This window comes from Candoia aspera, chromosome 2 (assembly GCF_035149785.1).
Source record: "Candoia aspera isolate rCanAsp1 chromosome 2, rCanAsp1.hap2, whole genome shotgun sequence".
Taxonomy (NCBI): domain Eukaryota; kingdom Metazoa; phylum Chordata; class Lepidosauria; order Squamata; family Boidae; genus Candoia; species Candoia aspera.
In genome coordinates this window covers 248,360,251-248,380,328 of record NC_086154.1, presented here as the reverse complement: position 1 = coordinate 248,380,328, position 20,078 = coordinate 248,360,251, and the positions used below count along the sequence as shown (strand labels likewise).

Sequence of the window (20,078 nt, the reverse complement as noted above, 5' to 3'; positions counted from 1 at the left end):
CAGGCGGGGAGCGTTTCCCGCCGGCTGGTCTGGGTCTACGGCGTCCTCTCCCCCCCAGTAGGCGTCCCAGCCTTCATCTGGTGTCGCTGTGGCTCCGGTCATTTGGCGGTGAGGGGGCGGCGGCGGGTTAGGTGGTTTGAGGCTAGTTTTCGGGGCGGGTTTAGGCACACTAGCCGGCGGTCGGTTGGCGAAGCAATCTGCTGTCTTGTGCCCCAGTTTTCCACACCTCCCGCAGGGCCCGCGATTAAATTTCTTCCTTGGGTATGTGGGACCGGCCGTCCCCACGTGTGGCGCGGGTACCTTTTGGCAGGTGTTGGTCGTGTCTTCCGTCGTTGCCATGAGGAAGGTGCGGTGCGCGTGTTCTGCTTTCCCCGCAAGGTGGATCCAACCGTGTAGAGTCTCTGGGTCATCGCGGTAGAGGGCCCATTGGAGTACGTCGCGGTTGAGCCCCCTTTTGAACATTTCCAGCAGGGTGGTCTCGGACCAGTCATTGATCTTCCCTGCGAGGGCTTTGAACTCGAGGGCGTAGTCCGGGACAGTGCGTGCGCCCTGTTTGAGTCTTTGGAGTGCGCTTTTCGCCCTCACTTTGGCTAGTGGGTCCTCAAAGTAGCTCTTCATCTCGTTGATGAAGGCGTGGAAGTTGGCGAGGGCGGGGGAGCTGGACTCGTACAGTTGGACGTACCAGTCCGCTGCCCGGTCTTGTAGTTTGATCGCCACGGCTGCAATCTTGTCCGCTTCGGAGTCATAGGAGCGTCCGTGCCTCCCCATGAACTCCCTGGCGTTCGTAATGAAGAACGACAGTTTCGCGGGGTTCCCATCAAAGAAGATGGGGAAGTCCTTTGGGGCCTGGGCGTTTTGTGAGCCCCCTCCTCTCACTTCCCGGCCTGTGGCGTCGTCCGCCTGGGCCGTTTGTTGACCATCATCTGGCCCGTGGGAGTTCGGCGCCTCGCTCGGGGTGTGGACCTGTGCAGGGACGTCGTTGGGCGGCGCGGGGGACATCAACGATTGAAGCATGGTCCGGAGTTCCTTCAGTTGGGTCTCCATGGCCGCGAGTCTAGCTTGTGCGTCCCCGTCCGCAATCCGCGCCGCCGCTGGGGCCGGTTCCATCGGTGTGTCGGCGGGGGTGGGTCGCCGGTGGGGTTCAGGCACTCCCGTCTGTTGGCCCGCTTCCTCCGCCGTCGGCTGGGTTGCTTCTTTGTCCTCCCCCGTGCTTACCGCCGTTGGGCTGCCGCTCCACGCCCGTGGCTGGGGTGCGATGTGGGGCGCGGGGTTCTCCGCTGGTATGTTGCTCCCTCCTGTGGCTGGGTTGCCTCCGTCGCCATCTCCCCTTGGGGTTGGAGCTGAGGCTCGGGTTGGGCCGGGTGGGCGTCCATGGCTCCGGGAGTCCGCGGTGCCTCTGGCCTCGATCGGTCCTCCTCTGCTTCTTGCCGTGCAGCTCGCCCCCCTTGTCCGCGTCGCGCCGGCCTCATCGTTCCTGGTCTTCTCGCCGTCTACTCCTCCCGCGGCTCGTCGTCGTCCGGTGGGGCTCGGCGAGGCTGAGTTTGTGACTCTCAGCTTTATGTCATGCACTGCCTACCGCCGAGTAACACGCAGACACTGGTTCAGTTGAAGCAGGCTCTGGTTTATTCATAGCGTAGTTACAGTTGTAGAAAAAAGCTGAGAGTGACAGGAGCGCGCCGGTGCGGGGTTTAAATACCCCGCGCCGGTCAGCGCCCCCTCACTCGAGGTTACGTCACCCCCCCTTTGTCCCACATGCTGTCTTGCCGGTAGGTGAGGGGTTGCGAGGCCCCGCTGGTGCTCCGGGATCGCCCATCATCGGTTTCCCTATTCATCCGGTGATTGCTGTCAGCTGGGCGATCTCCGTTGCGCTAGCGCTAACAGCTTGGGTGTGCCTCGCGATCCGCTTAGCCATTGTATCTTCTTCTTTCGTCTTTGTGAGTTGATGGCTGCTTATCCTGAGCCCCTTCCCCTGTTTCCTCGTTATTGTCATGTGTGCCATTGCGCTGATGTCTTCAGCTCAACGGCACTCATGACAATAAGACACCTGTGTTGTTAATCACTCTAACGAACTGCCGAGAGGGGAGGGGGGAATTTAGGAGTGAGAAACAGCTTGTTTGCAGACAGGGAGAAGGGATGAGATCAGAGGAGGGAAAGAATCACTTTGAATATCTTGGCGCCAAATTCTCACTTGGAGCTTTGATTACTGTTAATCGGATCCATAATAAAGATTTCTCTAAGCTTTCTCATGGATTGTCTGGAGAATTTCTAAGTTAAGATCTTGGTACTGGGACCATCACAATCTGTTAAGGCTTCCCAGATTACAATGACTATCCCCATCCCCACCCCTCACTGATGCCCCACTCAAAACACAGGTGGGCACATTTCTGAGAGGGAAATACTACCCTCTGGGCCAGGGCCTCTTAGGATCTGATGTCCTGGCATCAGAACTCAATATCCAGGGCTGGAACCCAGATAGTGACTCCACCTTTCCTGTGAGCAGCCTGCCCCCAGATGAATACGTTTGGCTCCATACCTAAATTCCTCTCGCTCCGAGAAAGGCTTCAGAAGTAAGAACTGATAGAATTGTATTGCACACTTACACACAGTAAGAAAAGTTTCAGACTTCACCCTGCATAATTACCCTCCTGGATTAACAAAGTAAGGACAGATTTCCTTTAGAAACAGATGCCAGAAATTTTGGGCTGTGGTGGATAAACAGGGACAACTGGGCCATAAGGAGATTAGTCTAGAAGTCTTTTTGTGCAAGCAGAGTTTTCTTTGAAAGTACATAGTAGTAGTGGTTTGTAAAATCAATCCATCAATCCAATACTGAATCTATGTGACCAATGATGCCATTCTCTTCAGTTGTGTTGGGTGGGCGGTTCTGCAGGATGGCTGCTGGATGAGAAAGGGTTGATGGGAGGCAGCAAGGAATTAGATCTTTTGTGACTGGTTGAGACCCTTTCTTTTTCGAGTGCCCCAAGAGAGCTAGCAGGAGGGTGGGAGCAGACTATGGATGACCTTGGCTAGCAAAAAGAACAGAAAAAGCTGTCTGCCAGAAGTGTAGGCTATTGTTTAGAGAAGTGGAATGTATGCAATTTCCCCAGTATTCTGTTTGGAAAAAGATTGGATTCATGAAGAAACAAAGCCCTGTCTTTAATGCAGTGTTTTTCAAACCTGGCAAAACTTTAAGATGTGTGGACTTCAACTCCCAGAATTCCCCAGCCAGCCATGCTGGCTGGGGAATTCTGAGAGTTGAAGTCCATGCATCTTGAAGTTTTGCCAGGTTTGAAAAACGCTGGTTCAGTGATTGCTATTCCAAGTTTTTCTTAAAACATACATGTACAAGTCCAGGCTTTCTTTTACAGAGAATGTATTGCCTACACAATGTGACTCACCAAGCTGGATGTTGTCTTAAAATCACATATTTCAGTCTGTTTAGATGCTTAATAAAGCTACCCTTCACCGGCTGCCATTCATGGATGGTGGCTGATGCTGCATGCAGTAAGATGCAGGTAAATTCTCAGGATCTTTTGAACATTCTGCCATCTTTCCTGTTCAGAAGAATTTGTTCTGCATACCTATATTAGCTACGTCCACATAATAAGGGTCTGCCATGCTAGTCCCCATCTCATTCATTGCTTTTAAAGTAAAATTATATGTTATCCAAAGTGATGTATGCTTTTTATCAAAGTAACAGGAATTGGGCCCCTCTGTTGTATAGTCTGGGCATTCATAGTATTTGTTATCTCTGAAAAACACAAGGAGAAAAAGGGAAACAAATCAGACTGCTGAAGTTTTTGCCATTGTTTACAAATTAGTAAGCTGTCCTATGGAGAAAGCTAAATGCCATCTTCTCTAGAGATCCAAATTATATAATAATCCATTCTGAGAATGATTTATAACTTTTACCTTTCTCTGTTATAGAGCAGTGTATAGTTTCTTGGGAGACTTCCCTCAGAGCTGGGCTTCCACCAGCAAGTAAAGGTTTCTTTCTCAGGAGAGCGACATCCTATAAAGACTGGCTTCCCTGGAGGTTGGCCTGTAAGAAAATAGTCCATGTATTCAGCCAATGGCCTCGTATTAGCACCACGGTAATGATGCCTTAGAGAGCCAGTTTGGTTTAGTGGTTAAGGCATCAGGCTAGAAACCGGGAGACCGTGATTTCTAGTCCTGCCTTAGGCATAAAGCCAGCTAGGTGACCTTGGGCCAGTCACTCTCTCTCAGCCCTGGAAAGGAGGCAATGGCAAACCACTTCTGAAAAACTTTGCCAAGAAAACTGCAGGGACTTGTCCAGGCAGTCTCTGAGAATCAGACATGACTGAATGGATTAAAAAAAAAAGATGCCTTGGACCAGTGCTAGTCCTCCAATCTAACCTATCTTCTGGTGAGGATCAATGAAGTTTAAGGAGACAGCCTAGTATATGGAGAACTTCAGCTATTGGGTAGTTTACAAACTTTAGTTGTTGGTGACTCTCTAACGCTTTACTCAGAAAAGATTAATGTAAGGAATTAATTTTGCTCCTTTACAGTCTTCAAAACTTCTTTTAGTTATAATTTCTATCTTATTGCCAGGCACTCCAACTACCTTCCCCACTAGTTTCTTGCTATTTGAAGGACTCTCATTTTCCTACCTATCTCTATGTTTTTAACAATATGTTCTTCATATTTTTCTACTCTTGCCTTGTTGTCAATTTAGATTCATTTGTCTGTTCACATTCTTTTATGCCTTCTTCCTTCATTTGGGCAAGACTTCATTTTTTAAAAATAGGATGTTGCTGCCTTTTTAAAATTTGCATTCTAACTATGTCAATATTATGTTGGATTTGTTTGTACTTTTTAAGAACTGTGGAATAACTTTTATTGGAGTTTCTTTTGCAATCGTTTCAAAATAAGCTTCAAGCTTCTTCTGACTTTTAACAAGATAAACACATATCTTGAAGCCTAGAAGTTTGGATGTAGCTGAGAAGTCTGGGAAAGATGCTACAGAAAAGCTGCAAGCAAATTCATTCCTCAGATGCTTATATGCCTATACGAATCAGCAGCATAGCTTTTATTAAATATACTTGCATGCAGTGTATAAATCTTTCCTTAAACACGAGTTCTGCAATTGTTCAGCTCCCCATTTTTGTCGAATATCAACTCTCTGATTTTCCAAAACAGAAAAGTTTCAAGAGACTGACTCACCACTGTGGAGGTGGATGTAACTTTCTGGGCTCCATGCGCTCCTTTCGCCATGTCCTTTTCTACAGCGAACCTGAGCAGTGTATTTCATTCCTGGGTGCAGCTGAGATATTTTATACTGCACGTGCTCTCCCACAAAATAACTCTGCAAAGGGATAAAGGCAATGGAGACTATGAAAACTGTGGCAAGTCCAAGTTTTAAAAAGATGAAATCCAAGTCACATCAGTATATCAAATATATGGCAGATTTGAATCTGTATTATCTAGTCTAGGTTGACCTTCAAACGTATTGGATTATAAATCTGATCATCTCCTTTTAGCATGGCCAATAACCTTGTTACCTGGCAGTGTGTACAGTTTTAATCCAGGATGTATGGAGAAGGCAACATTGGGAAAGGATCACCAATAGCTCTAAGTATTCGAATCTTTCAGGATTACAGTAAACAGAGTCTCTGCATAAAATAAATATTTCCAAGACCATGCATACAACAACTGGACAGATAATCAGACAGCCCGTCGTTTATGCAAGTGCTTCATACGCCTCTTTGCTCTGGCCATTCCAGGCACTCAGAAAAGAAAAAAGGCTCATAACAAGAACCATATAATCAACTGCAGGTTTTGTTAGGTTTGATGCCACAAATGGCACAGACCCATTTTGTATCTCTCTTGCTGTCATATCACAAATAAAAGCTCAGGACAAAACCTTTCCAGTAACAGTCATAGTTAATATATATGTTTTAAATAACGACAAAATCAATTAAAATCAAGAAGATTATAAAATTACCCAGCACTGCAACTCCAGTCAAACAATTTAATACTGAAATGGAAACAATGGAAACACCTTAACATTAGGTTCAAGAATAAATAGGCAAGCAGTGCAATTAGCATAAGGCGTGAGTGCTGTATTTTGAAACTTGGCCCCAGCAAGCATCCAGACCTAGTCATCTTATCTCTTGTAAAGACATGGCCATGCTATGTTACGCAAGAGAAGAGCAAATGTGAGCTATTTTCTGATGACCGCCCAATACTCCTTCTGGGATGAACATTTGTATCCATCTCACAGCTCACACTGAATGATTCCTTTTTTCGTCCTTGTTCAAGATAATGTTTCTTAGTTTAATGCTCCTTCTGGTATTTATTTGGAGAAATGTCTATTTAGTTGGAATTCTCAGAAACATTTTTCATTTATTTATTCTGCATCTAAGAGGCTTGCTTCTTAGGCTTGCCTATCTGTTGACTAGTGCAGCTCTCCAGGGTTTCAGGTGATGCACTCTGCTCCCTGATTCCATTACCTTGAGATGTTGGATTGTACACCTGGGCCTTCTGCAAACCAGTTATGTATTCTGCCCTTGCGCTGCAGCCTGGTTCTTCCTACCTCATTCTTCTTGTACACAAATGTTTGAATGTAAAGATATGTAAAGAGTTTAAGCCAAAAGCAAACTTTACTCTGGTTTAAGCACAATGTCTGAATTGAGGAAATGATGACAGCTGACTTTTTTTTTTTTTTTTTGCTAACATCACTAGCAAAAGTGCAATGTTCTTACCTCCCATTCTTTTCCTTCTGAAGACTTTAGTCGTAATTCATAATTACATAGTGCTAAATGATTGACCCGTGGAGGTGGTGACCATTTTGCCCACAGATACATTAGTCCATTCATCATTTTGACTTCCAGAGAGAGATTCATGGGAGGGTTTGGCTTAACTGTGCAAAAAATAATAATAATAATAATAATAATCAGATGTCAGTATTTTTACTGCTCTTGCCAAGAATTCCTCCTTTTATGATTCTGCACATCAGCCTTTCCCAATATCTGGGAATTGTAGTCCAACCTATCTGGAGGACACCAGGCTCCAATAGTATCAAACCAAAAGATATAACGTGCATAATGAGAAAGAGTAGTTTATCTAAGCCAGTATTACCCATCTTTCCAGCATTTCATCTTAAGAATCTGGTTAGCTGACAACTCTTTTAACTAAGATGTCAAGAATCAAATCTGGGTCTTAAAACCCATGAAACATACTTTAAAATGAGCCATAGATCTTGTAGATGAAATCATCTCAATCCAGTATTTTTTTCCTTCCTGATTTTCAACAAAACTGGTGACTAGTACTGCTGGCCTCCTCCATCTACATCAGTGTTACTCAACCTTGGTGGCTTTCCCTATGCTGGCTGGGGAATTCTGGGAGTTGAAGTCCACACATCTTAAAGCCATCAAGGATGAGAAACACTGATCTCCATCGAGATTAGCTTTGAGAAAATCATGATGTTGAAATATTATGCCATCTTCTCTCTTTCCAATTTTAGAGCAAAATAAAAGGTTGAGTTTCATTCGGCTTCTGCTCTTACCCATTTCTTTTATATCCACATAATGAGGATCAGAAATATTACTTCCTGCATCATTGATAGCTTTTACACTGATGTTGTATGTTTGCCAAAGCCTGGTGACTCTTTGATTAAAGTAACAGGAATTGGGGCCAGCAGATAGGTAATCTGGACATTCATGAGTCTCTTCTTCACTGAAATAAAAGCATGCAAAGCAATAGTTAATATAGATTTGTTTATATTTATCAAAAACAAATAAGCATATACTTAAATCACCTAAAAAACAGTGTAAAAGTAACATTACTATTGTAATTTATAGATGGATTTTATAGATGGATAGAAATAAATAAAATGGTTCAGACCTAAAAAGTACTATAAACACCAGTGGTAGAATACTAAGACATTTCAATATTTAAAACTACTAGTTCACTAAGTTATAAAACTACTTTGTGAACAAAATACTAAAATGCTAAATTACTAAAGTGCTCAGTGAATATCCATCCATCATCTTTGCTCAGTGACCAGTGAGACGTAACAGAAAGATACAAAGATATAAAACAGCATAAAAGGCATAAGAACATTTTTACTATTTAAAAACACTTCAAATTAGGAGAACATTTTCTTTTGTAAAGCTATGACAGCTAAAATAAATACTCCAACTCTCCTGGAGATGTTAAGGTTCTGCTCTGACAGCAAAAAGCGAATGAAATAATCATTCTATGTGAAAAAGAACAAAGTATATAAGAGTTACTCCCCCCTCCTTTCCCATATATTCTTACCCAAACGTGTTGTACAGCAAAGTATAATTTGTAGGAAGACTGCCATCTGAACTAGGTTCCCATTGGCAAGTAAATGTTTCATTTCCTTGGGACAGGCAACTTATTATTCTAGGCTTTCCAGGAGGAGATTGTCCTGAAGAATTGAAATAGCAAAATCAGTCATTGTTAGTAGAGTGGTTATGAGCCTAGCATGTGGCTGCGAATTTGCCTTTGTCGGCACTGTGTTATATGATTATGATTGTTTATATCTACCCTGCTTTTCTCTCCCAAAGCAACTAATAACATCATAGGCTTCCAGTGGGAATATGGCCGACTGAACAGCTGCGTCTGCGAGCTCTGCAGACAGAACTGACAGTGGAGGCTTTTTTCTGGGCTCAGGCAGGCTTTTTCCTGATGTCCAAGAGCACTTTCATGACAAAGAAAATGCTTGGAATCATCCCATTTGCTCTCCAAAACGCCGTCTTGCAGCCAGAGAATCACAAACAGCGCTTTCGATGATCCGGTAAGAGATGATGGGAGGCGGGGACATCACCATTTCCACACTGCGCTGTAGCCTTAAAGGGACATTAGGTTGAGCCACCCCATTTCTAAATCACTCAATTTATATATTTTTAAGTTTATGTACCCCAAGAGAGGCTTTCTACAGCAAGAAGAAGTGGACTCTCTTGGTGCTTATTGTTATTTCTGGATTAAATTTTTAAAATCTTTTAAAGTTTTGGCTTGTTTTCCCATTTAAAGATTAAGGAGGATTGAGGATAAATAATTGCCTCTCTGTTATTATTTTTGTACTGAATTTGAAGGATTTAATATTTTCCTACACATTGAATTTGCTGTTTTGAATTTCCAGTCTTCTGTTCACTTTCCCTAAGAGCTGCTTGTTAGCAAACTTTCTCTTGTCTCAATTTCATTTGGAAACTTTCCACTAATTCATTAACTCCTATCTGCGCGAGTCACATATCTAGGGGATGCCATAATCTACTGCCTGAAACATGGAGGATCTCAAGGAGATTTTCTGAGTTCTGTTGTGAGTTTAAGCAGATCTTCTCAGATTCCTGTCAAGCTATTTTGCAAGATATTCAGGACATAGTGGAAAATATCTGCTTTAAAATGTGTCATCTGGCTGAGAATGTTATGGAAGAAACTGAAGATTTTAACAAAAATAGAGATGTTTCTTCTGACAGTGAGACTGAAGTCTTTGTTGAAATGCTAGGTGAAGAGTTCATTCTGGTGCTGAAAGGATTAAAGGGACAGCCTGAATTGCAAATCACAGAGTTGTTTTTCTGAGGGAATGTTATGGGAAAGAAGAGGCTCTGTTCTGTGAGAGGGTCTTTGCCGAGAAGTCTGAGATTTTAAGGGGGGCAGTTGGGTGTTTGATTTTTCTATGAAAAATGCCTTGTGAGTAATATGGAGATATGTAAATGTCTTGGTATATTTCAAAGTGGGGTAAAAATTTAAGAATGTTTAATTGGAATGATAATGAGGATTTTATGATTTCATTCTTCAGCAAAGGATCGTTACCTTGTCGTGGTGCTGGAGCTTGAGCACCTCAATGATGCCATGAGCTAAACCGTGAAGGGCCACCCAAGACGGGAAGGTCATGATAGAGAGGTCAGACTAAATGCGATCCCTGGGGAAGGTAATGGCAACCCACCCCAGTATTCTTGCCGTGAAAACTAAATGGATCAGTACAATCAGAGATATGCCGGTATACCATCGGAAGATGAGACCCCCAGGTCGGAAGATGGTCAAAATGCTACTGGGGAGGAACAGAGGATGAGTTCAACTAGCCCCAGACGTGATGACGCAGCTAGCTCAAAGCCGAAAGGACGGCTAGCAGCCGATGGTGCTGGTGGTGAACGGCGAATCCGATGTTCTAAGGATCAACACACCACTGGAACCTGGAATGTAAGATCTATGAGCCAGGGCAAATTGGATGTGGTTATTGTTGAGATGTCGAGATTAAAGATAGACATTTTGGGCGTCAGTGAACTGAAATGGACTGGAATGGGCCACTTCACATCAGATGACCACCAGATCTACTACTGTGGACAAGAGGACCACAGAAGAAATGGAGTAGCCTTCATAATTAATAGTAAAGTGACTAAAGCAGTGCTTAGATACAATCCAAAAAACGACAGAATGATCTCAATTCGAATTCAGGGCAAGCCATCTAACATCACAGTGATCCAAATATACGCCCCAACCACAAATGCTGAAGAAGCTGAAGTAGAGCAGTTCTATGAGGATCTGCAGCACCTACTGGACGACACGCCTAAAAGAGATGTTATTTTCATCACAGGAGACTGGAATGCTAAGGTGGGCAGTCAAATGACACCTGGAATTACAGGTAAGTATGGCCTGGGAGAACAAAACGAAGCAGGACATAGGCTGATAGAATTTTGCCAAGACAATTCACTCTGCATAACAAACACTCTCTTCCAACAGCCTAAGAGACGGCTTTATACATGGACTTCACCAGATGGACAACACCGAAATCAGATTGACTACATCCTTTGCAGCCAAAGGTGCGGGACATCTGTACAGTCGGTAAAAACAAGACCTGGAGCTGACTGTAGTTCCGATCATGAACTTCTTCTTGCACAATTTAGGATCAGACTAAAGAGATTAGGGAAGACCCACAGATCAGCTAGATATGAGCTCATTAATATTCCTAAGGAATATGCAGTGGAGGTGAAGAATAGATTTAAGGGACTGGACTTAGTAGATAGGGTCCCGGAAGAACTCTGGACAGAAGTTTGCAACATTGTTCAGGAGGCGGCAACAAAATACATCCCAAAGAAAGAGAAAACCAAGAAGGCAAAACAGCTGTCTGCTGAGACACTAGAAGTAGCCCAAGAAAGAAGGAAAGCAAAAGGCAACAGTGATAGGGGGAGATATGCCCAATTAAATGCAAAATTCCAGAGGTTAGCCAGAAGAGATAAGGAATTATTTTTAAACAAGCAATGTGCGGAAGTGGAAGAAGACAATAGAATAGGAAGGACAAGAGACCTCTTCCAGAAAATTAGAAACATCGGAGGTAAATTCCAGGCAAAAATGGGTATGATCAAAAACAAAGATGGCAAGGACCTAACAGAAGAAGAAGAGATCAAGAAAAGGTGGCAAGAATATACAGAAGACCTGTATAGGAAGGATAACAATATCGGGGATAGCTTTGATGGTGTGGTCAGTGAGCTAGAGCCAGACATCCTGAAGAGTGAGGTTGAGTGGGCCTTAAGAAGCATTGCTAATAATAAGGCAGCAGGAGACGATGGCATCCCAGCTGAACTGTTCAAAATCTTGCAAGATGATGCTGTCAAGGTAATGCATGCTATATGCCAGCAAATTTGGAAAACACAAGAATGGCCATCAGATTGGAAAAAATCAACTTATATCCCCATACCAAAAAAGGGGAACACTAAAGAATGTTCAAACTATCGAACAGTGGCACTCATTTTACATGCCGGTAAGGTAATGCTCAAGATCCTGCAAGGTAGACTTCAGCAGTTCATGGAGCGAGAATTGCCAGATGTACAAGCTGGGTTTGGAAAAGGCAGAGGAACTAGAGACCAAATTGCCAATATCCGCTGGATAATGAAAAAAGCCAGGGAGTTTCAGAAAAACATCTATTTCTGTTTTATTGACTATTCTAAAGCCTTTGACTGTGTGGACCAGAACAAATTGTGGCAAGTTCTTAGTGGCATGGGGATACCAAGTCATCTTGTATGCTTCCTGAAGAATCTGTATAACGACCAGGTAGCAACAGTAAGAACAGACCATGGAACAACCGACTGGTTTAAGATTGGGAAAGGAGTACGGCAGGGCTGTATACTCTCACCCTACCTATTCAACTTGTATGCAGAACACATCATGCGACATGCTGGGCTTGAGGAATCCAAGGCTGGAGTTAAAATCGCTGGAAGACACGTTAACAATCTCAGATATGCAGATGATACCACTTTGATGGCTGAAAGTGAAGAGGAACTGAGGAGCCTTATGATGAAGGTGAAAGAAGAAACTGCAAAAGCTGGCTTGCAGCTAAACCTCAAAAAAACCAAGATTAAGGCAACCAGCTTGATTGATAACTGGCAAATAGAAGGAGAAAATGTAGAAGCAGTGAAAAACTTTGTATTCCTAGGTGCAAAGATTACTGCAGATGCTGACTGCAGTCAGGAAATCAGAAGACGCTTAATCCTTGGGAGAAGAGCAATGACAAATCTCAATAAAATAGTTAAGAGCAGAGACATCACACTGACAACAAAGGCCCGCATAGTTAAAGCAATGGTGTTCCCCGTAGTAACATATGGCTGCGAGAGCTGGACCATAAGGAAGGCTGAGAGAAGGAAGAGAGATGCTTTTGAACTGTGGTGTTGGAGGAAAATTCTGAGAGTGCCTTGGACTGCAAGAAGATCAAACCAGTCCATCCTCCAGGAAATTAAGCCAGACTGCTCACTTGAGGGAACGATATTAAAGGCCAAACTGAAATACTTTGGCCACATAATGAGAAGACAGGACAGCCTGGAGAAGATGTTGATGCTAGGGAGAGTGGAAGGCAAAAGGAAGAGGGGCCAACCAAGGGCAAGGTGGATGGATGATATTCTAGAGGTGACGGACTCGTCCCTGGGGGAGCTGGGGGTGTTGATGACCGACAGGAAGCTCTGGCGTGGGCTGGTCCATGAAGTCACGAAGAGTTGGAAGTGACTAAACGAATAAACAACAACAACAACGATTTCATTTCTCTTTAATGATTTGGATTAAGACTTACTGGATTCTTTTTAAGATTTGATTTTGAAGATTTATAAGGTATCTATAAGTTATAATAATAATTGTTTGGTTTTTAGGTTTAATAAGGTTAAGATTGTTGTAGTATTATTAATTATAAAAGTAGACAATTTATATGTTTTTATAATTTGATTTTTATTATAGTGGACAGAAATATATAGAATAGTGGTAGGAAGGAAATAATTAAATAAATGTTTTGGGGGGGAGGGGAGTTGATTTAGAGATTTATATATTTCTTTTTTAATATAAGGAGAAGGAACAGTTGCATTTAGTGATTTAATATGTGCTAATCAAATGTTTTATAGAAATAATGTGATCTTGGTTTGATATAGAGTAAGGAATTGATTATGGAAATTGCTGTATATTCTTGTTGAAAGTCAGAAGTCACCTCTTTATATAATCTTTGAAAATTCTTTTTCTTGTGTTTCACACTTTTTAATTTTTTTTAGTTTTTTGCTTTTTTGTAGTTATCTTTGTTTCAAACTTAATAAATCTCTTATTTAGAAACTAATAACATCATACAGAAATGAGTACCACCCTGCTAAAATACAGACAAGAAATATAAATGGGTAATAGAAGTTCTTTAATTTCAAATTGAATACGTAAAGCAATGTTTCTCAACCTTAACAACTTTAAGACTTCAACACCCAGAATTCCCTAGCCAGCATATTTGCCTCAAATACAAACAACTATTACAACAAATTTTTGGAATAGACATTTGCAAGGTTTCTGCCTCACTAGCCTCAGCTCCTAGGTAAAGAATTGACTTGGACCAGAAAGGCTGGATCCATTCTTAAAGCCAGGCAACAATGAAATTATCATAACTACAACCTTTTTAAGACTCTCATGGGGTGGTCCCAAGAGTCCTCCTCAGACAAGGACCAAGACCAGGCATCACATATATGAGATCCTGTGCTGCCAGGGCCCAGCAATTAAGCAAGCCAACAACTAGATATCTTCCCTGTTCTGGACTCAGCAGATTCTGATCCAGACCAAGAGTCTCCTCAATTCAGCCTTTGAGAACACCTTCATCTGAAGACAGAGCAGTAAAACAACAACAACAGAGGTAGGTAGAAGAACTTGGCTCTGTCAAGAAACAGCTGGATCTGATAAAGCTACTCAGGAGTATCCTGATGAAAGACACCAACCCTGATTAGCCAATCCTGAATGTAGTAATGTCACCAGAACAAAGCCAGTCTGTGAATGCTTTTGTGGTTTTCATCTTAGAACTTAGAAATTAGAATTTCAAGATAAACTTAGCCGATTTACTATGGCCTTAACCCAGATAAGCCCTGAAGTTTGTGAAGCTAAAACAAAGACACATAACTTGTGAACTTCAAATGAAACAGCTACCAGAGCAAAGGCACGCCGATCACCAAATATTTTAAGAACAAACTCAACCAGGCTATCCTGAATACTTCGGCAGTTTATAAATATGGCAGACATGACACAGACCAAACTTTCAGTGTTATATATTTATTTCACGCTCTAGAGATGAAAGAGTACAACGCTGTACAACTTTCCTGCAACAAATTAGAATATTCAGTGTAAAAAGCACAGCTGCTGTTTTCTCGGTGGGTTATCAGGTATAACAGATGAACCAGCAGGCATTAGAAGAACAGTTGCTAAGTTCTTGTTTCAGTTACCAAGCCTTTTTTTCAGCTGCCCAGCTTCTCTGGTTACACAACACCAGATGAAGAGTATTCAGTTGTCTCACTTCAGCACTTTGCCAGATTTCTGTTTTCTAAAGTTTAAGCTTCCCCTAACCAGATGCTTTTCAGGTGTGCTGGACTATAAATCCCATCATCCCTCAACAGCATGGCTTCCCAATTGAGTGGGGGAAGACTAGTGTGAGACTTCACGTGAGAAGACTTTATTTTTCAATATATGCTTAAATTTGGCTAACAGTCCTTTCTTTTACTCATTACGTTGTTTAATTTATCAGCTCTTTGTTAACGATCATGCCACTGCTTGAACTGCACATGTGTATGCATGTGTAAAGTTGGCTAAAGATATGAAAGAAATCTACATTTAAACATTCATTTAAAAATTTTTAAAGGTAGGTCTGTTTTATTGTCATAGCTAACTACTGCTAAATCATCTCCAGATAATAGTCCAGTGAGATTACTAGTAACAGATTAAATTTCTCACTTCTTCCATGGTGCTCGATGTTTAAATGAGATCTGTACCCAAACTTGCCCTTCTTGGGGGCTATAATTCTCATTTCAGTTCCATGATTTGGGAGAAAAAATGGTCAAGATGACTTCTATGGGCCCTGTTTCCCATCTTTTTTATTGTTGCTTATTTGTGTTTTCTCTGGTCCCAATCCATGTAGCTACCCAAAGGAAGAGGGTGAGTGGAGTGTTTATTGCTGCTCCTTCTGTTGTTAGTGCTACCCCTTTCAGAGTTAACAAGCAAACAAGTAATAATACTTGCAAAAAGGAAAACAGCAGAAGACACTGGTTAAGACATGGACATTAGCAGGCAACTAACTAAGGCCAAGACTGGTATGACAGTAGGAGAGATTATAACCCAGTTTAACTTTGTAGTATGGATCCTTTTAAATATTAGGGACATGTATTCTACCAATAGGAGAGCCAGTCTGGTGTAGTGGTTAAGGCACCTAGCTAGAAACTAGGAGACCATGAGTTCCAGTCCCATCTTAGGCACAAAACCTTGGGCCAGTCACTCTCTCTTAGCCCTAGGAAGCAGGCAATGCAAACCACTTCTGTAAAACCTTTCCAAGAAGACTGCAGGGACTTGTCTGAGGAGTCTCTGAGAATCAGACAAGACTGAACAGATTTTTTTAAAAAATCTACCAATAAGGACATATTTTCCACTAGGTCTTCAACTTAATACTTTTGTTTTTGTCATTTTTGTTTATTTGTGCCTGCCTTCAGTGGAACAGAAGATTGCAGGGCAGCCTTCTCCAACAAGGGTCCTCGAGATACTTTGGACTTTAACTCCCATCAAGCCCAGCCAGAATGACTGAAAGTCAGAAATGATGCATGCCACATCCCATACCTCTGGAGGGGCCAACATTGGGGAAATAGGATCTACACAAGTTTTGTTAATTAATGAAACTTAAATTAAACATTTCTATGCTTAAAAACTATGCAACCACATTAAAACAACATTGAAAGCACAGCATAAACATTTTGAAATATAATAGTAACAAATAAAAATACAATAGATAAGCAATGAAAACATAACCGCAGGCAGGGGAGTTTAAAAGGTTCTATGAAACACTTGCATTTAAAATTTTAAATTATTGTATTAACATATTAATCATACCAGGAGAATTAAAATGTTTTGGCATTAGAAAAATAATAAATAACCCAGGAATGCCTTACTGGGGTAGGATATTCCAGAGGTAAGGGGCTGGCACCAAGAAGGCTGATCTCAAGTAGTACTTATTGCACTTCTGCATAAGAGAACATCTAGACCATGGTCTTTAAGATGATTTAGAGTATGGGTAGGAGTTGATGACTCAGTTATAGTTCCTATGGAACTGATCAAGTTTTCTTCAATGGGATGGCAGATAACCTCCCCTTTAAGGTGGGAGATTCCAACTGAATGTTAGAAATAAAAGTAGCTAACAGTAGAGCCAATTATCATGATGATGTCATAAGAGATCTACATTAAATAATTTCAAAATTGTAATAATCATAATGGGCAAGAAACACTGAGCACTCACCATCAACAAGCCGTATGTTGAGATAAGGTAGCAGAATAAATGCTTCCAATACTGACTGCCACAGCTTCATGCCTATGTCTTCTTTCACCTCCAGGAAGAAATTAGAATTCACTGGGAAACAGGACAAGACATAATTGTTTGTTCTATGGTACATATTCCATGTCACATATTTTCAAAGTATTCTTTTCAGTTAGTTTAAAGGATTGATAAGAGTTTGAAAAGGATTGATTAAGCATTTGACAAAGTTTTTCATGAGATTCCAGTAGAAACAATGGCACGATGTGGGCTGCACTGTCTACCATTAACTGGATACATTGCTGGTTGAACAATCATACCCAAAGAGTGTTTGTCACTAGTTCCATATCCCACTGGAGGGAACTGCCAAGCACAGTACTACAGGCCATGTGCTGCTCAACTTATTTATAGATGACTTGGATGTGGGGTTAGAAGATATGATTATCCAATCTGTATATTGTGGTGAGACAATCAACATTTTAGAGGGCAGTATCAAGATACAGAAGGACCTTGACAAGTTGGAGCAAGATGAATTTCAGCAGAGACAAATGCAAAGTCCTTCATGTGGGTAGACAAGAAACATTAAAGATATGAGTTTAGGATGGTGGGAGATGCTAAAAGCACATCTGCAAACAATTCTAATTAGGAGAAAAAATTACAGCAGAAGTAGCTGATGTGATGGAAAAACCTTAGTGGAGATCTGAAGACAACAACAAAAAATACACATTTTGCAGTGCTAGATCATGGACATTGTGGTAATGTGAAAGAATTCAGACATATGTAGTCCTAACCTACATAGCAACAGAGAGTGAGCAAGTGGTCTTCATCTTCTGAAGACAGGGGCCTTCAGAAATTTGCACTGCCTCTTAATCTTCTCCAGGCTAACATATGCTTCTTTTTCAAGAGGTTCTCACCTTTCTTCAAACAGCAAATAGGCTGGAGTTTCCCAAAGCAGCTGTAAAACTGGGTTGACTTCAATTCCTGCATTAAACTACTGTATTACAGCAAGGGACACATGTACTGTATCTCCACTCATGGATCTTGCAGGGTAGGCTGTTTGGTGGTGATGTAGGTGAATGCATGTAACTGCTTCACTTCAGCATTTTTTTATAGTGAGAAGAAATAAAATGTTCTTGCAAGGAAGTATATTTTTCCATTTTAATCATTTTAATTGGAAGGAGGCTAATCTGACAACAGAAATGAAGTGGAGTAGAGTGGTGTGAGAGACCCAGTTTGGTGTAGTGGTTACAACATCAGGCTACAAACCAGGAGACTCGCCTTGGGCAGAAGACAGCTGTGTGACCTTGGGCCAGTCACTTTCTCTCAGCCCTAGGAAGCAGGCAATGGCAAACCACTTCTGAAAAACCTTGCCAAGAAAACTGCAGGGACTCGTCCAGGCAGTCTCTGAGAATCGGACACGATTGAATGGATTTTTAAAAAAAAGAGTGGTGTGATGATTGTACTTATATCCATATTAGGTATCAAACACTGATCTTCACTATGCAATTATTATTTTTTAAAATAGCACTTTCCCAAATTGTTTTTCTTCTATCTGACCACTTAGAGACTTCTGTTTTGAGTTGCTAATTACCTCTTTGCTTTCCAATTTGCTTACATGTTCCTGAACATTCCAACACTGTTTCTGTCTCATCTTGCAGTATTTTAAATAATAGTTTTATCCTTTTAATGTGCCTCAATTCCTTTTAAGTCACTTTCCTGATTCAAAAGAAACCCCTTTAAAAAGGAAGAATTTATTTTTAAGTTCTCCATTCTCACACTTCCAGCTGATTCTCTTTTATTCCTTCCCAAAGAGCTATTGTCAGTCCTTTCCTGTCACTGACCTGGTTTAGACATCACACTAAGCCCCGATATGCTTAAATATGGTTTGTTGAATAAGTCAACATTAGCTAGGCTCACACATTGAGCTAAACCATTAAACAATTTTTTCATACTACACACTTAACCAAAATCTGACAAATCACAGTGTGATGTATAAATCTAGCCATTCTCTTGTTCCTTCAGATTAAGTCAGAGTGTCTCATGACACATAAAAAAGGGCCAGGGTTTCAATCACATGGTTGTGGCTGCCATCTTGACTTTTCTGATCCTCCTTACAGATGCCCCTGTGAAGTGCAAGCTGTTCCTCATCTTACTCAGCTATCAGAATATCCCTGGTTCTTCAGGTCTCCCTTACACTCTACTTGCATGTTTTAAACTAAGGCAAATAGACAAGTCCATTCAGATAGATAGACTGAATGACTGATTACATTCCATCAAGTCATTGTTGACTCTTACAGATCACATAGATAGATTTTCTCCATGATGATCTGTCCCTAACTTGGTCCTTCAGCTCTTCCAATGGCCCCATCACCACTGTAACTGAGTCCGTCCATCTTGCTGCTGGTCATCCTCTTCTTCTCTTTCCTTCCACCTTTCCCAGGATTAGAGCCTTTTCCAGAGAGCTGAGTCTTTGTATAATGTGTCCAAAGTAGGATAATTTGAGCCTGGTCATTTGTGCCTCAAATGAGAACTCTGGGTTGATTTGTTTGATGATCCATTTCTTTGTTTTCCTGGCTGTCCACGCTTCTCTCAGAAGTCTTCTCCAACACCAACTGTCAAGAGCATCAATACTCTTCCTGTCCTGCTTCTTTAAAGTCCAACTTTGGCTTCCATAAAGTGTCACAGGGAATACCACAGCTTGTACAGTTCTGATCTTTGTAAGTATAGACACATCCTGGCATTTGAATATCTTTTCCAAGGCCTTCATGGCTGCTCTACCAAGTGCTAGTCTGCAGAGTATTTCTTGACTACTTGTTCCTTTACTGTTGATGGTTGATCCTAAAAGGCAGAAGCTATCCACCACTTAGATATCTTCATTATCAATGAATGTCTGTTCAGGTAAAAATGACCACAATTCTTAATAATTTTAATTTTGTTTTATGGAACAATGCACCTGGTCAGCAATCTAGTGTTGGGAGAAAATGAAAATGAAACTGGGCCCACCAGAGACCAACAAAGCATGCTTGGATTGCTTCTTGTTTTCTTAATAAACAATACATTTGAGAAAATATATCCCAACCATTACATCCCAACTATTATGCTCACCCTAATAAATCTGATGCAACTTCTCCAGTCTTTGTTCATTGGCAGGAAGCAGTGACAGCTGGTAGGAAATTGGGCAGATTTATCAGAGAAAGGAAACACGATAGAGAAACATTTGCATGGAGGCATCTGAAGAATCATGGCTTCTTATTTCTGAAAACAAAACTAGTAAAAATCAGCCTAGATGTTTTGTAACCTG

At 41.6% G+C, this 20,078-nt stretch overlaps 1 protein-coding gene across 2 annotated transcripts in view; it reads right to left on the bottom strand.

Moving 5' to 3' along the window:
• PRLR (prolactin receptor) overlaps nt 1-20,078 on the bottom strand; it is a 108,842-nt gene that overhangs the window by 16,868 nt on the left and 71,896 nt on the right. Inside the window, exons 3-10 of one of the 2 annotated variants that reach the window (XM_063295754.1) lie at nt 19,883-20,032; nt 16,763-16,873; nt 8,287-8,419; nt 7,532-7,701; nt 6,729-6,886; nt 5,188-5,329; nt 3,913-4,042; nt 3,582-3,751 (exon numbers count right to left, since the gene is read on the bottom strand). In XM_063295754.1, coding sequence (XP_063151824.1) covers nt 3,582-3,751; nt 3,913-4,042; nt 5,188-5,329; nt 6,729-6,886; nt 7,532-7,701; nt 8,287-8,419; nt 16,763-16,832 — 973 coding nt within the window. In that variant the 5' untranslated portion in view covers nt 16,833-16,873; nt 19,883-20,032. Of the gene's footprint in view, nt 1-3,581; nt 3,752-3,912; nt 4,043-5,187; nt 5,330-6,728; nt 6,887-7,531; nt 7,702-8,286; nt 8,420-16,762; nt 16,874-19,882; nt 20,049-20,078 lie in introns of those variants that run through there. The other variant, XM_063295755.1, reaches the window with a different exon arrangement.